At 44.5% G+C, this 17561-nt stretch overlaps 1 protein-coding gene across 1 annotated transcript; it reads right to left on the bottom strand.

Moving 5' to 3' along the window:
• ARL11 (ARF like GTPase 11) lies at nt 1-606 on the bottom strand (the record flags this gene model as incomplete). The annotated part of the gene is made up of 1 exon (XM_082498794.1): nt 1-606. One exon carries the CDS (start codon nt 604-606, stop codon nt 1-3), a length of 606 nt encoding a protein of 201 aa, XP_082354920.1.
• Between the last annotated feature and the right edge of the window lie 16955 nt (nt 607-17561).

Below are 17561 nucleotides of genomic sequence, written 5' to 3'. Positions count from 1 at the left end.
TCAGGTTTGCCCCGGGGTTTCCCTCCTCCCCGCCAGCCCTGCGAGGGGCGGCTCTTGGGGCAGAGAGCTCTGCTCCAGACCCCGCAGCAGCTCTCCCAGGATGGCCAGGGCTTCCTGCAGGCCCTCTCCGGTGTGGGCACTGCACCCCTGGAGCACCCAGCGGCGCCCCACCAGCTGCCCCAGCGCAAGTCTCTCCCCCAGCTCTGTGGGAGCCAGTGCTCCCGGCACCTCCTGCTTGTTGGCCAGGAGGAGGACGGGGATGCCAGCCATGCTGGGGTGGCTCAGCGCTTCCTCCAGCGCCGCCGCTGCTTCAGGCAGCCGGGCTGTGTCTGTGCTGTCGAGCACAAAGACGAGGGTCTTGGTGTCCTCCAGGTAGTCAGGCCAGCTTGCCCGCAGGCTGCCTTGTCCGCCAACATCCCAGAGGGTGAAGGATATGCGACAGGGCGTTTGCAGAGACTCCACGTTGAAGCCCACCGTTGGGCAGGTCTCCACAGCCCGGCCGCTCTTCAGTTTGTAGAGAAGGGTGGATTTGCCAGCGAAGTCAAGCCCCAGCATGACAACTCGAGCATCCCTTTTGCGCCGGCCTTTGGAGATCAGCTTCCCCATCAAGATGCTGTCACAACCGTGAAAAAAAACAATTGCAGCCAAAAAAAGAAAGCAAGGTTATTTCCTCAATAGAGTCAGTTAATAACAGAGTGCTCAGTTCTGCCGCTCCAGAGAGGGCTCCTTAGGTTTGCTGAAGAAAGATACAGGCAGCTTGCTTTTGCTTCTCTTCGTAGCTGAAATGAAGTAAGAGCTATTATTTACGAGGTGCGGAGCAGAGCCAGGAAGTGCCGCTGGAAACAATAATTTCTATATCCCAGCTCCGCTGCCGCTAACTTCCATTTTCATTCGTGACCTGAAGTGATCAGGGCAAAAGAGAGCTAAAATTTTGCAGGAAGAGGTGGGGAGACGGTGGAGCAAGCTTCCTCCTCCTCGCATACAGAAATAAATCAGCTTTTTTTCATTGGCTTCTCTAGGGGAAATCCACCCCCAGCAGGACAGGACAAGGAGGAACCCGGTTTTCAGACCGGAGTTACTCTGGGAATTTGCTGAATCACAGCTCAAGGGTGTGGATTTAAACATGAGCAACAAGACAACTGACAATTGTTCTGCCAGTCTTATGGTAGAAAGTACAAACCCAATCTCTGTAGCATCAGCTTTCACTACTTGTTGCGCAGACAGTAGCGACAGCAATTTAAAAAAAAATGCACACAAGCATGGTTTTTTAACGTCTCATTGAAATATGACCAGTCAAAACGCCTTCCCTGGAGTGAAAATCTATAAAATTCTTTCCATCAAGGTATTTAGTACATTTTAACTTTTGTAAGTGAAGCAAAGTCAGTCCTCTGTGGCTGAGGGGGTAAAAAAATCCCTTAAAAGAAGGGAAAAATGTTTAACAAGACAGCACCACCTGAACTTTACACACCAGAGACAAAAATGTGCTGCTGAAACAGCTCCCAGGGTCGCTTGGTTGGGTCTTGCTCCTAAAAGGCTGCTCAGAGGCACGCAGAACCGAAAGCAGCTGTAAATCTCACATCGTGGTGTTAATGCAGAGCTGCTCTCCAGCCACCTTTATTTGAGGATGAAGAAGGAAATGTGATTCATCTGTGCTTCCATGGGACCATGGGGGACTTCCACATGTCTGTGGGAGATGTTTGCCTGGCGATGATCTCCACATGATGCCTCCATGTCGCAAGCCACCATTGCTGGGGATGAAGTTCAACACATGGAAGGGACTGTCTGGTCAGTGACCAGGTCACTGGTGGCCAAACAGAGGCATATTTCTTGTTTTGGGGGCAAGATGTGCCAATTTTCCATCTTTCAAAGAAAGGACAATGAATGAGAAACAAAATAAAGCAAGGGGTCCAGCCCAGATAGGCTGGATGGGATTGTAAGGGGTCCTACAAACCATGTTTTACAAGATATTTCTGTGGTACATGTCTCTCCCATAGTTAGCCCACAGAGCTGGTTGGCACCAAGAGCCTCCACAAGTTTTGTGCAGCTTGTGGATATGTGAGATATGTTGCTATGCTCAGGCTTTAGGTTAATCCAAAAGCTAATGCTTATTTACAGCAGTTGTTGCAGAGTTAATCTAGCAGCATAAATGCGCCACCACGCATGTGATAAATCATGCAGTATATGTTCATGCATGCTCTTTTCTGAAACCAGTCTATAAATGGAAAAAGGGCAGGAAGCTTTCTAGAAGGGAATAAAAAAAAAAAGGAACTATGATATGCAGTGGATCCTAATCCTTCAGGGAACTGTTTGCACACTCCGCAGTGCATGCTGCTGCCCAAGGGTTACCCATTTGTCTGAGTTCTTCATTTTTAAAAATAAGTTAAATTGTTCTCTGGCTCCTCAATCTGCTTGTTCTCCATTTTGGGAAAACCTTCCTCCCCATATTGCATTGTACTGTAAGATCAATGTAGCTGGTATTTTTTGATGTACCAGTGGGTCTAGTGAATTGTCTCTTGACCTTTTCATGTTTCTCCCACCTCTGCTACCACTTGTCTTCTCTGAGGCTTGACAAGAGGCTGTGGTACACATCTGTTTCATCTGACCAGACATTTATAGCACTGAAATTTCTTTTAAGTAAACTAAAATATAGACACAGGAAGCAAGGGTGGAAATTCTACCATCCGATGAATAACTGAATATTTGAAATATGATGTGATGGAGTCTTTATTGCATCACTGTCTAACATGCTACAGAAATAGGCTGCTTCTGTAAAAAGAAAAAAAAAAAAGGAAATAAAAAGAAGAAATAAAGCCAGAATAAAGAGTGCAACTAAGGTACAGTTTTATTGAAGATTGCTTTCAGGTTTTCTATGGCACAGAATAGAGCAATTCATGGGAAAATAGAGGCAACACTATATTCTTTTTTTACATACCCTATGTATTGAACTGCAGCCTATTTTCTTTCTTCCTGCCAATTATTCCAAATATGGGGTGCAAACTGTGCCTACAGAGTCTGTTCCACCCACAGCTATTTTATAAAAGCATAGTATTTCCAATAAATAATGTATAGGAGCAATTGCAAGTCTGTTTAAGGAAGAATGAAAGAAAAGAAAGTAAAAGCAGATGAGATGAGCTCTGAGTGAGTCTATTGCTGGAGCAGAAAGGCCATATGCTAAATAATTCAGAAATAGTGTTCAGAGACGAGGACAGCCCCCACCCCAGCTATGTCTTACATGGGCAGAACAAAATGTTCTTGCCTCATGTTTCATGTTTCCCAATTCACAGGAGCAAAGGCAGTGGTTGCTAATTCCATTTATAATTTCGTAGAATTTCAGTCAATTTATTTGTTTGCTGTTTGTTAGGCATGCATTTCCCTGCTTCCTAGACATTCATCACAAAGAGCAATAAATCAGGACTAGTACTACAAGAGAGAATACCCCCTCCTACCCATGCCCTAAATATTCCAGCAATTGGAATTTTGTCCCGATCACTATATTCACTGTCAAAGCACTTTGCCCTGGCTCCATGGGGTGCACACGGGAGGAAGAAAGAGACTTTTAACTGAAAGAGGGTAGATTTAAATTCAACCTAAAGAGGAAATTTTTTACAATAGGGGTGGTGAGACACTGGAGCAGGTTGCCCAGAGAGGTTGTGGATACCCCATCCCTGGAAGTGTTCAAGGTCAGGTTGGATGGGGTATCCTTGGGGTATCCACTTGAGCAACCTGATCTAGTGAAAGATGTGTACCTGTCCATGGCAGGGGGGTGGACTAGATGACCTTTAAAGGTCTCTTCCAACCCAAACCATTCTACGATTCTATGATTCTGTAACCTGCTGTAGAACATTAGACACAGGCTTTGGAGAACAAGCCGATAGTTGATGGCTCCTTAGGGAGATCACAGCATCTCAGGGCTGGACCACAATGCTTTTAGCATGGCTGTCAAGATAGTTTTCATGGCTGTGATGCCATACACCAAAACAGGGTAAGCTCTGAAGCGGGCAAGTTTAACTAATTCACTGGAAATCAGTGTTAATCATTGCTGTGGTTTGAGCTGTACTGGCCACTGAAATGAATGACAGATGCTCTCCCACACCTCTCTCTGCAAGGAGAGGAGGGAGAGAGAGAAAGAGACTTAAGAGTTTAAAAAAACCTAAACCACTTTAATGAAAATTTTAATAAAATAAAAAAATAATAAAATAATTAAAGATATACAATATATACAAAACCATATCAAGCTCCCAAGACAATGATCACATCATTGTCAGGCACTAGGACAGTCCCAGACTGGACTCAGTGATGGATAGCAGCTGGATTCCGGAACGCATGGATTGGGATCAAAGGCAGACAGATAGAGTCCTCCTCAGACATCGGCCATTGAAGAAAGAGCCTGACCCCTTCGATCCCATAGCTTTTATACTGAGCATGATGCAGATGGGATGGAATACCCCAGTTGTCAGTTTTGGGTCACCTGTCCTGTCCGCTCCTCCCCACAGGTGTGACCCCTCTACGCTTTTCCGCTTCTGACCCTCCAACAGGGCAAATAACAAAGTCAGCTGACCTTGGGTGTTATAGCAATCAGTATAAGCAAGAGCCTCTCTGCATACCATGCCTTGGCATAAATGAGAAACAATCAGGTCTTAGCTCGCCAGGACTGATCAGTGTCTGGACCATATGCTTTTAATTTCAGAGAGTTCAGTTAGTCAGAAGAGGCTTAGCTGCAAAGTAAAATTACTGAACAGAAAATTGGTTCTGTTTTACCTCAAAGCAGGACAATCGTGTAGCAAAGGTACAGCTGAGTCCATCGGAAATGCTTCTTGAGAAGGCAGTGCCCCATATTACACATTACCAAACTACCAGAAGTATCCCAAAAAGCAAGGCAAAAACTTCCAAGTAAACTGCATGTTGATCCTTCCCTTTTATTATTTTATTAGTGCAAAACACTTCCCATTAACGACCTCACAGGCAATGTGCAGCCACTGCTGCTGTCTCTTCCATTAGACCTTTGCATCAAAGAGGTAATTAAAGGCATGTGAAAGCTTATTCCCCATTGCCACCAAAACCAAAAGATTATCTTCACTAAAACTATAAATAGTTTTTCATCATAACTAGTTTTTCATCCAAAACTGAATTTCTTTGTAGATAATAAGGGTACAACGTGGGTCATTTCTAAATCACCTCACAAATCTCACCCAAAAAATATTCACAATATTGACATGAGTGTCAAGGCACCAAGGGCACCAAGGCACCTCACTGGCCCTAACCAGCCTCCCTGGGGATGTTCCTGCAGTGTCCCAAGGCAGTGTCCCCAGCAGTGATGCTGTGGAGCTCAGGAGACAGATGCTTTAACCCCCACTACCCCCTTCCAACAGGCACCACCTGGAGGGCATGCCCCTGCCTAGCGGTAGAAGTAGTTGGAGTGGGGGTTTTGTCCAGTCCATGTCACCACTTTGGGAGGCAGCTCTGAGGGACACAACCCTCAGCAGAGCCAGGAATAAGAGGAGTACATCTAGTCCTTACTATGAATGTTTGTCCTAATGGCATCTGCTTGAAGACAGAGTGTATCTCCCCATTCAGACTTGCTTGTGTCTCTGAGGAAAGCCACCAAAGCTGCCATTCACTCGGCCCTACCAGTGTTTCCTGCTAGGTCTCCTCACTATATCATACGTGGAAGGATGACCAATGGAGGAGATGTTCAGCCTAGCAACTGTTGAGAAAGCCTGCTGGGAGCTGAAGGAGGCCCTGGACACAGATGGATGAGTTGACCTGGAGACCCCACCTGGATACCTACTGGCAGTCACCTTGAAGGGTACTTCCAAGTTTGGGCTGTGAAAGTTCCTTGCAGAGCTGCAGGGGACCACTGGGTTTGACCTGGCTGGGACCCCAAGCTAAAGCCACAACAAAGCCAAATGCGATGGTTCAGGCTTAGGGAAGTTTGGCCTTTTTCTTTTCTGTATCCTGGTCCATTCCTCTTGTTCGGTCCCTGGTTTCTGGCATGCTCGTGGGAAACTCACCTCATGCTCTTCCCCAGCGCTCTCCTGCTAACTGACTAATGCTGGTTTGCTTGGCACATGGCCGGGAAGCTGCCTGTCCCATCAGGGTCAACAGGTAGTTGTAAGAGCCGGCAGCTGAAGGTAAGCTGCTTCCTCCTGAGATGGAGTCCCGCAGGCTTGGAAGTTGGCTTAGTGTGAAGCTAAACAATACAGCCACAGGCTTTGATGTTCCTTTGAAAAGCCTGCCTGCAGTGATGTCTCTTGACAACATATGATTGTTGACGTTGTTCAGCCTGGAGAAGAGAAGACTCTGGGGAGACCTTATTGCAGCCTTTCAGTACTTAAAGGGGGCCTACAGGAAAGATGGGGACAAACTTTTCAGCAGAGCCTGTTGCAATAGGACAAGGGGTAATGGTTTTAAACTAAAAGAGGGAAGTTTCAGACTAGATAGAAGAATACATTTTTTACAACGAGGGTGGTTAAACACTGGAAGAGGTTGCCCAGAGAGGTGGTAGATGCCCCATCCCTGGAAACATTCAAGGTCAGGTTGGACGGGGATTTGAGCAACCCGATCTAGTTGGAAATGCTTATTGCAGGGGAGGTTGGACTAGATGACCTTTAAAGGTCCCTTCCAACCTAAACTATTCTATGATTGCTCAAGGTTGTTGACTGACTCCCAAAAGTTCAGAGTGACAAGATTCACACAACAAAACCGACAGCAGATGATAAGCACTCTGAGAGAGGGACTGGTACCTCCAGAGCATTCTTAGTGGGAATGGAAACAGGACAAGGTTCTGCCAGCCCAGCTCATCCCATGGTCTCTGTTTTGCCCCTGCTTCTTGGGACAAACATTTGATGAAGGAAAATGCTTTTTGGTAGCATAACTGGCACTGAATATGCTATCAGCTTTGCACGTGCCTTGTCACAGTTAACTCTGCCCACAAGTTTATGACTCTAGCTGGAGAGCACAAAATGTCACCTGCTATGCCTGCACTGATGCCATGTCACAGTTTTCAAATGAGGAAGCTTTGTCCTTGTCTCTTCTTAGTCCCCACCTGTCCAGCCTGCCGTGACCCCTGTGTTGAAGGATGGCAGCCACTAGGACACAAACACGCCCACCGGTGTGAGGTCATGCTCCCTGATCAACATAATTGGACACCGTGAAAGGGGCTAGATGTTTGTTTGCTTTCCATTTCAGAGCACCCTGCTGTCAGTGAGACAGGCAAACTGCAAAAGAGAAAATACAGCTTGTGGTGCCTACCAGTGGCCCAAAGGTGTTTGGCCAGGAGCACTGAACTGCCCATGGCTAAGCTCTGAGAAGAGCTTACTTCTGAGCTCTGCCTTGCAGAACAAACCACACAAGTTTCCCCCCGTGTCACAGGTTTGGATCTGAAAACTACAGGATGGGAAATGTCAGTCCAAGACCTTCCCTACATGCGGCTGTGGCCTCCAGCAGCCTCCTGCTTGTGAAGAGTTCAGTGGCACAACAGAAGCTCGGCTCCTTCTGTGGTTGGGCTTAGTGCTCACAGCAGGTTGATTGGACACAATAAGCTGGTCCTTGTGCCTGAAATGTCAAGAGTGCCCAGGACAGATCCAAACAGAGTCTCCATTTGAACTTCTATGAGTGATGTCCTCCTCACCGTGACCAATCAGCACTGCCTGAAAGTGTCAGCGATGACATGGCATTGATTTTTTTGTCCTCAGCCCTCCTGAAAAGGCATGGTATATGCTCCAGGGTATCTGGGAAAGGTTTGATGCTTTTTTTGGTATTGTTTAGTGAACATTTCCCTGTTGTTCAATTTCTGTATGCCTCAAACATCTGGAGTAGAAAGTTGTTGAGAAGATATCAGGGCCCTGAGGGCCTCAGCCCATCCCCTTTTTCAGGGAGGTGCCTGATGCCAAGGGCTGGGGCTGTCCCTACATGCCCCCCAGCCTGCCTGCTCCCTGGCTGGGGACAGTGAGATGGGTCCTGGATGCCAGACCCTGCCCTGATGCCCCCTTGGGAGCCCTCATTGCACCCTGACAGCAAAGTAGATGTGGAGAAATATGTCACAGAGCAAAGACTTTTCCCTCATGTTCTCTACCCTTAGCTGGCAGGTGTTGCAACAGTTATGAGGAAAGGGAAAGAACTTTGCTTTGATTTCTGTTTGAACTACTACACCTTTAGTATACCACTGTAGAATATTTTTGATAAATATTGCTACTCCAATCTCTGAATTTATAATTTCCAAAGCTGTTTACAATTTTACTATGATGCAGGTCCTCTCTGTAGACTCATTTATTCAAGTGCTACCCAAATTGTTTTAGTTTTTGCCACATAAATTGGCAATTCTCAGTACGCTTTTGTCTACACCACTGGAACTCTGATTCCAGGTCCTTCTCCTTATGTCTTAAATTCACAGATCTCTTCCTCCTTGACTCCTAACATCTCAGCTTTGTCTCCTCATGGCAATTCAAAACTGAGCTTATTTGGCTTCCTTACTTATCCTAACACCATCACTCCCTTTTCTGAGACTATTCATTAGCTCTTTCTCTTACGATTGGTCTCTGTCCCAGTTTAGGGCATACATTAATCTATGCTACATACTGCCTACATGCCGTTTTCACCTTAGAAACTAGCTAAAATACAGCTTTGACTATCTTGTAATGCCTTAATTTCAATTCTTCCATTATTCATAATGTTTCTAGTTGAAAAGAAAAAAAAAAGAGCAAAAAATGGGTACACATACAAAAATATCAGTTATGTGTGCCAAAAAAAAGGCTTTTACTCCATTCTCTTATGTACCCTAGTATTTGCTCCTCCATCTGTTGAATATAAAAGCTATGAAGCAAGGACTGGGTTTTTTATTATTCCTTCAGTTGCTTTCAAGAGGAAGCCCTACAGAGGCTATCTAATGATGCTTAGCCATACTGCTTACCTGCACTAGATATAATATAGGTAATATTTTATCTGTTACTTCTATGGGAAGTAAAAATTACACCTTGGAGGTACACTGATGAAGCTCAGCTTTCCAGATTAGTCTGGAGGACATTCTGCTTTGCAATATGCAAGCCCAGTTCCCCTTAACAGGCCTTCCCTCCTTCCAGTTCCACAGGAAGAAATGTGATTAAAATGACAATGTAAGCATGGACCTGGAAATGCACTTTGTACAACTTGCCAAGTTCCACAGCAACAGTGGAGTCTCACTCTCAGCGCTCCTCAGATTCAGGGGTTTTGGATGCAAGGTTTTGTTTGATCATTTGGTTTTTAGTTTTCCTCTTAGCTTACTTGTTTAGGACATTTATAACAATAAAGGAAATGTATTAAAAAGGTACTGGAATTTATCAACAAGAATGAAAGCCACAAACTAATCTTTACTACCTTTCTGTCAGGTAAAACGGATGAAAGTGAAGAAAACCTGTGAAAGCTCAGAAATTGCATTTTACCTGGCTGGCCACAGAGTGTCACTGTTATCCCACACATTTCTCAATGGAGAGCCCCCTCCAGCAGAATCCGCTCCTGCCAAACAGCAGATGTCAGAGGTCCTGCTTTGATTAGGGGAGGACTTAGAGCCCTCAGGCCTTTGGCACCCTTTTGCATCAGGGTGACTTTGAAACAGGTTTTGCTGAAAAGCGGCTGAACGTATATTTTGTGTACCTGTTCTCTCACATCCATAGAAAGCTGATGGTGAGGACTGCAGAACAGAATTGGACTAAGATGCCAGTTCCGTCCCGGTGACATTTACCTCCAGATTGTTTTCATATCAGATTTAGCTGGCATCATATCCTAGGACTCTGCAGTTTGAATGAAAACAGTTAACTGACTGATGGAAAAAATAATGCTGAATGAGGAGGAGAGAAATGCTTTGAAGACTTTTCTTCTTTCGGTATCCTTAACAGGTCACTGACAGTCACCATCATAACTCTTCACTCTTTGTGGTCATTTACAGAACTGCAGATACACAACAAACTTCTTAATCTACAACTGACAATATTATAAATTATCCTAAACTTGGATTTGTCTGTGACTATGCACACCTTTGTGATCTCCAGTTTCAACAAGTTATACTTAGGAATGAAAATGCTGATACAGGTTGCATGAGAGTTTGGGGTGTAATTCCATGCCATGCTATTGTCCATTTCAAATCTCAAATGTATTCCGTTTGGTCACTTGAGAAAAGCACCTCAGTCACCTGCTACTGTTATCAAAAGAGATGTAAGCTGAGACTGTCAGTGTAAGAGAGAGAGGGACCAGCATCTGAGCTAACCCACCAGTCAGCAACAAGTTACACACATTATCTGTATACTGTCTCATTCCTTTCATTCAACAAAACTTGTCTCTGAATACCATTGCTTTGCCTAGTTGGCCTATTTAATACTTTCATAACATTTCCAGTCTGTCATAACTTTTCCAAGATGGATATAAGGTTTCTTATCCTTTTTCCTTCTATGAAAAAAAAATGATGGGGGAAGGTTGCTTTTTGTTATTGCTGGCTTTTACAAAAAGCCAAACTGAAAGAAAAAGAACTGAAACTAGATATTCACAAGATGATAAAATTACTTCTGCTCCACACAGAGTACTTTTTTAGCTGTTTCAGCCAATTGTAAAGCTCAGACACAGTATAAACTGCCTGCAACTACTGTTTAAGGACTTATTGCACGTGATAAAAACTAATTAGTGATGACTAATAACAAGAAACAAACCCACGTGAATAAAAAACCTGACTGAGGGCTTGTGTTCCAGTACTTGTTAAAACAACCGGGTTTCTATATGTTGTAACTAAGCAGGTCTGTTCAAATAGGATCAAAGCTCTGTTTACACAGCTCCACCTTCACACCATTTCCCAGCAGCGTCAGGAAAGGCAGTTGCTCTTGACAGATGATTCCTCTGTGGAGCCACAAACACGAGCTGAAAATAAGTGTTGCGTATGTTCTCTTTCCGGCTCTTTTAGGGCTTCCCATGGAGGCTCTGATGTCACTTTTTCATGTATCTTCTCCAGAATTTGCTCAACTTATTCAGCACTGCTTTCCTGATGCCAGCTAAAGTCACTCAACAGCACAGTAAGCAGGAACTTGGCAGGGAAAATCTCTTTTTACTTTGGACCTACTGCTGCGCTTTCCTCGCCTCATATTCCAGAGCAGAATTTCTTCAGCATCACTGATTCTCTCTCAGAGCAACCCATGGGCACTTGATTCCTGGGTACTGAAATTGATTTTTCTTTCCCCCTCTTTTTAAAAATTATTTCTTCTTTAAACAGCTTTCTTCTAAACTGACTACCCCTGAAAGATGGACTGATACTTCCAGTGGGCTCTACGCTACTGCTTTGTTTCAGATCGATTAGCTCCCTGCTAACTGCAACCCCCCAGCTGCCTTCTGACCCTGTGCACAGTCAGGAAAGTATGTGAATTTTAAGAAAAGCGGAAGCCATTTCCTGGTAACAACTTTGTGTAACAAAAGAGCTCTCTTGGGAGGGCTGGTCTCCAATCTTCCCTTTCCTGGCTCCTCCCTCACAGCTCGCTCTCCTACTTGATCTGCTGGTACAGACACAGACAGAACTGTAATAAGACAAGATTATGTCAATGCTAAGTTCCAGCAGGTACTTACATACTGGCTAAAAACCTTCGAATGGGGAGGTCTTTATGTGGCTGTGTCAGAAGACCGTTAACACACTCTCTAGGAACCATCTGGTTTTAGACATCACAGGCACTAGCCTGAAATACAACCATCACGGATCCTGCCACAGCCCTGCGACATTCTGCTTGGTTGGGGCCAGGACAGGAAGCCCGGACTGGTTGCAACCCTATCTCAGTTTCCCCTGGGCTTCACGCCAGTGAGGATACGGGGGCTGAAAGGTGCCATCCAGCACTGCCGCCGCGGGGAGCGCCGGCCACGCCTGCCCGCTTGCCCCTGCCGCGACCCCACCGAGCGACCGCAACCCGCGGAGCTGTTCGCTGGGCCCGGTCGGCCGCGGAGCCCAGCCCCGAGGCCTCACACGAGCCGGTGGGGCGACGGCACAAGCCCTGGGGCCCGCTTGAGCGCCCTGAGGGCGACGCCTGGCGAGGACACCAGCCGGAACAGAAGCCGCAGCGGAGGGCTCGGGAGGGGCCTGTGGGCTCTCGAGGCAGGCCCGGGCGCCACCAGCTCCCCCCTCACGGTTGAGCCCGAGGCCGCCCCGGTGGCGACTCCCTGCTTGAGGAGAAACGCCTCACGCCGCCGCCGCCGCGCGCCGGGCAGGCGGGGTGTGTGTCACGTGGCGACCCTTACAGTGTCCAATAGGCGGCAGCGAACCGAGGGGGCAGGGGCGTAGAGCTGCCTATCGGCGGCCACGTGACGGCGCCCAAACGGTCAAGCGGGACAGACACCCCCCCGCCCCGAGGCTTGGCGTCACGTGACGCAGTTCTCTGCCCACCGCGCCCCGCCTCCCCCCCCCCCCCCCCCCGCCTTGGCCCGCTGCTGTCACGCGGGCGGTGCCGGCGCGCGCGGCGCACCCCTTCGGCCCCTTGATGTGCGGCGCGCGCGCGCGCGCGCGGCGTAGCACGGGGTAGGCGCTGAATGGTTGCAACGGTCCTAACGGGCAGCGGCTGTGGTGAGGGTACCTTCGGAGGGCAGCGGGAGCGCCCAGCCCACCGGGCGGAGGGGCCGCAGGGAGCCCGCCGGGGGATGCGACAGGGGCCCGGTGAGGGGCGCTGGACGCGGGCGGGAGCTGTGGGCGGTGGGAAGCGGGTGGACAGAGGTCACCGTGGAGGAGACCCCGGTGAGGGCCTGTAAGGCTGGTGATGCTCGTCCGGAGGGGGAGAGAGTCCTTCTCCCGGAAACGGGGCTTGGCTGGGGGGTCCGCATCGGAGTGACTTGACGAAGCTTTCCCTCAGTCCGCCTGTGTATATCTTCCACACAGCTCTCTGGAAGTCTCTCTTCCTGCTTGGCGTAGCTCACAGTATGTTCGTACAGGGTTTTCTTTTTTTCCTGATTCATGGTGTTTCGCTTCATCCTTCCCTTTGTTGTCTGCTTCCTGAAGGCTGAGATTTAGCTTACTGAAAAAGCGGGGCTCTCCACAGTGTTTTTTCCCTCGCTGGGCTTTTTATAAATAATTATGGTGTTTTTTCAGTTTTTAATACAGTTCTAAATTAAATATGAAAGGAATATTTACTTTTTTAAAGGAACTTTCAGAGTTCTAATTTAGGCAGTTTAAGTGACCTCTTTCACAAAGCATGTCGTTGTCTGCAGACGAAAAATAAAATGGACTTTAATTGTTTAAACTAAGGGTGGGGTTATGAGAAAAAGATTATGAACGTTGCAAATGGAAATGTGTTTGGAGCACGATTTTTTTTTTTTTAGGAAAAACAATGTTTGGAAGATGCGATAATTCTTTAGAGCCTTAATATGAATTTTTTTCTTTGAATGCTTATGTCTGTGCATCAGATTGAAAAACAGGTGTTGTTTTGGAAGATGTCCTGTCCTGAGTGAATGGCTTCAGTAAGTTGCAGTAATGGTTCATCTTTAAAAAAAAAAAAAAAAGGCATACTGTGATTGTAATTACAGTTTTGTTATGGTGAGTGGATGACTGTCATCCTACTAAAGGTTTTTTTCTGATAGCTAGAACAGTCTCATGTTCAATAGTATTCATATGCATGGTGTTTTTTGCTTGCTTGTATCTCAGCTGATTACTCAAAGCAAATAGGAGGTCTGGCTGTCAGTTCTTAGATCAGCAGGTTTTTCTTTCCCTGTATTACTCATAAAAGGCATCCAAAAATAAATCATGCAGAGGTTTGAACACACAAATTTTGTCATAGAAATCTTGCCTTATGTAAGGTCTAAGGAAAGTAAGTTAAGGCATGTGATTTCAGGGAGTGCAATATCTTTTTGTTGGCAGGGTGAAGGCTGCAATAATATCACTTGGCTCATGCATCTGATTAACATCAATAGTATGTATTGTTTCTCTGTTCTTTCTCAATACTGAAATATGAGATTAAAAAAACAAAGGTAAGATGGAGAAAACATGGGGAAGATTAGTGCTATGTCTAGGATTTGACACTTTCTTGGTTGAGGTATACTTAAAATTAAAAAAGGATCAGGTGTGCCAATCACTTCTTGTTGTTCTAAAGCCAGATATCCCAGCTTTTGTGTCTTCACTGGTGTTTATAATTCCCATAGACAATTAGGGGAAATGAAGGCCTGAGCCTGCAGTTTCTTTCTGTGCAGGAATAAGTCTGCCCAGCTAGAATAAGCTGCAACATTGGAGCCTGAGGAAAGAGTGAAACAAACATGCAATTGTGTTCAAATAGCCTTTACAAATAAGGGGATAACCTTTGAAGAGTTAACTATAGTTTTTTGTTGCAATGACAATTGGTACTGTTTTCCCTGTAGGATGTTGTGTTAGACTATTGTTCTCTACAGCATGGATTTGTGTAGCTGAACTATAAACTCTGTAAAACTTTATCTAAAATCATTTAACAAAACATTTTGTAAACACTGTCTTTTTTTTGTTTTGTTTTGTTAAGGCAGGGATTCATGTTTGCCTACACATATCACTGAGAATCAGCCTGCACACTGTTTCTTTAGAAAGCAAACTAGTGAGAAGTTGAATGCACAGGCAGCAGATTAGCACAGAATTTGTGAAGGGCTTCTGTCTCTGAAAGCATGTGGCTTTTTAAAATTGTGAGCAGATCTAGATTTCCCCCCTCCCCCCAGTGCTGGTGAATGCTCCGAGTTCAAATTCTTTTTATCACAGTATGGGGCCAGTTACGATTCCTTCTCTACAAGTCATCCTTTCTTGCTTATTTTTAGCCTCACTGAAATTCAAACAATCATCTTTGTTTCTGTTCCTGTTATATACTGATATTGTTGGATAATTTCAAAGACGTCAAGGCAGTTAGAGGTATTGTTGATATATGCTCCCTCTGCTGGTTAGTTCTGCAGTAGAAATAAAGCTATACGGTGCATAGTTTATCACTGAATCATGCAGCAGAAATTAAAAGATAGTTAAAAGCCATGACATAGAGTGTTTCTAAAAGTAACTATCTACCAGAGCGCCAAGTTTAAGCTTATGACTTTTATACTTATAAGGCTTTTAATTGCAATTAACTTAAAATCTAGATGTTGATAGTTAAGTGACAGACACTTCTTAGAACTGCTGCTGCCATGTTGCATGCAGAACCTAAACAATAGCTTGAGAGCTAATGTATTGAGACAGCTATTTGCATACAGAATAACAACTTCATTACTTTGTACTCCATCTAGTACATTTGCTATAACATTGCGCTTACAAACTTTCAGGGAAGGTGCAGTTGTTGAATAGTAACTTGCAATGTAGCAGGGTCCAGGCCTCTACATGATTATCAGGAGAAGTAAACAATAATCTTAGCTCTATTATTGATGCATTACAGGAAGGGTGAGCAGACGACACTGTTTCTCTGTGCCACTGCTTGCAATGACATGACTGAAGTTTCCTAGATCAGCCTTTTCTAGCAAGGATTTGCCTGGAAGAAACTCTGCACACACCTTCCCCCAATGTTCAGACAAACATTGCACAAGGATGAAGTTTGAGTGTGATTGGTGTGAGAGGTCAGTCACGATATTGCAGAGTGTTTCCCCTTTTGGAAAGTGTGCATTATGTCTTAGCAGATGCTAAAATTAACTTGGTTTCTGTTTTGATAACACTGAGTTACTTTACTGACATGTACATTTACAGTACTATATATAAATCTATATTCCCCAAATACTTTTTGCCCACTGTAGACCTTTTTTTTTTTTTTTTTTTTTTTTTTCCTCCCTCCTGTGGCAACTAGAACTTTTATTAGAAAACTAGGAAATTGGCTAAGGCTGTTAAGCAACACATCTTTAGAGGGGAAACAGGTGGCACTTATGCCTAGGTTAGGCATTTAATTTAGGTGAAAATAGAGAATAAGTAATTAAAACAGCTTTCCATGCAAAGTTAAAGCTAAGAAACAGTAGTCCATGTATAAACTCCAGCACTTTCAGGCTTGTATGTTATTTCACTCATTTAGATACAAGCATAAACAATTTAGCTGCTGTTGCTACAGTAAAAATGTTGCAGCTGAATGATGATAGATACTCCAGCAAATGGCAGCATCTAAGGACAATAGTTAATATTTGTAGAGGAGGGGAAAAGGCTGTGTGTTTGGGGAAAAACAGTACATATTATATAAAAACCAAGAGATGTTTTCTGTTTGGTTTTGGTTTAAAGTATTTTTCTTAACCTTTATTGGTTGCTAATAAATACTGAAGTCTCTCCAGGTTTAAAGAAATTATCCTGCCAGTTGCAGATGAGTTGTCATTAAAAACCTGTTAGGGAAAACCCGTAAAATAGGATGTAGTAACAGTTGAAATTGGAAATATACAGCATTGTTTTAGATAAAGCGGTGTTACACCTGGCAAAAATTGTAAGGTTCTTCATCTGTGGATGGAGTTCATTGCTCATGTCTTCAATCTGAAAAGTCTTGTGTGCTTAAAAGCTTTTCTTTTATCTACTGGTATTAGTTTGTCTGACAAAATATCCAGTTGAGTTTTGAGGTATGGGAAATGCAGTGTAACTCGCATAGGTTTTGTCAAAGAGGAGTGGTTAACCAGGTCATACAGTAGTGGAAAATAAGCCAAGCAAATTAAAGACCTAGTGCAAAGATCAGAAAGGGAGAGATAAAGCAACGCATTTTAAACTGCTTACCTTTAGAGTACAATAGGTTCTTGGGGTGCTGTAAAACTTGTTAACGTTAATCTACTAGGACATTCTCCATCACAATAACATTTTGTCTTTGTGTCTTAAACTGACAGGTTGTATTGAAAAGAACTTCAGTGAAGAAAATGTCATAAACTGGATATTAAAAAAAAAAACATGTTTGTGCCTTGCTAATTGTATATTATATGGAACAAATTAAATAGATAAAGTCAGATGGGACAGTTACTTGGTCTGCTCAAAAGAGCAAGGCATTGCTGTCTCCTTTTAATTGACTGATAGTGTCATATGTTAAAAGCTTTGCCAGTGAGGTAACAAACCTTAGCAGCTAACTAGCTCATTTGTAACGGGACTAGAAATTAAGAAGGCTTAAATGCATTTAAATCTGTTTAGCTGCATAGAACTTGCCGTGGTCTTGGCATCAGGTAGACTTTCAAAAGCTATTCTACAAATACATCTGTTATGAATGTGCCATCTGGAGATTTCAGGTGTTTTCAAGACCTGCTTCAAATGTGAAATGTAGAGTGAAGTCAGGCTCTTAGACGTGCATATAGAGCAGAGCTGGGTTTGTTGGAGCGAGGTTATGAAGTTTGATAGGGAGACAAGTCTGGGTTTTGTTTGCATTGTGTTGTTTTGTACACATAGTTCCACTGTGATGTTAATGTTTCTCAAACTTTTTAAACATAATAATAATAAACCCCCTCCTTCCAAGGGGGTTCAGTTGCATTGAACAACCTGTATTTTAGTATTGACTGATGCTAGTCTTGAATAACTTTCTGAAGCCATGTCTTGGTTGGCAGTTTTGAGAACCAAGCATCAGGAGCAAAGGAAAGAGGCTGTCTTGTGTTCTCACTGTTGTCCATATCTGATACCCAGGCATCATCAAGAAGTCTGACCTGAA

Source organism: Vanellus vanellus (assembly GCF_965231255.1).
Source record: "Vanellus vanellus genome assembly, chromosome: 1".
Classification (NCBI taxonomy): Eukaryota; Metazoa; Chordata; class Aves; order Charadriiformes; family Charadriidae; genus Vanellus; species Vanellus vanellus.
Note: the sequence above shows the minus strand (reverse complement) of the source record. Positions and strands in the feature narration are given on the sequence as shown.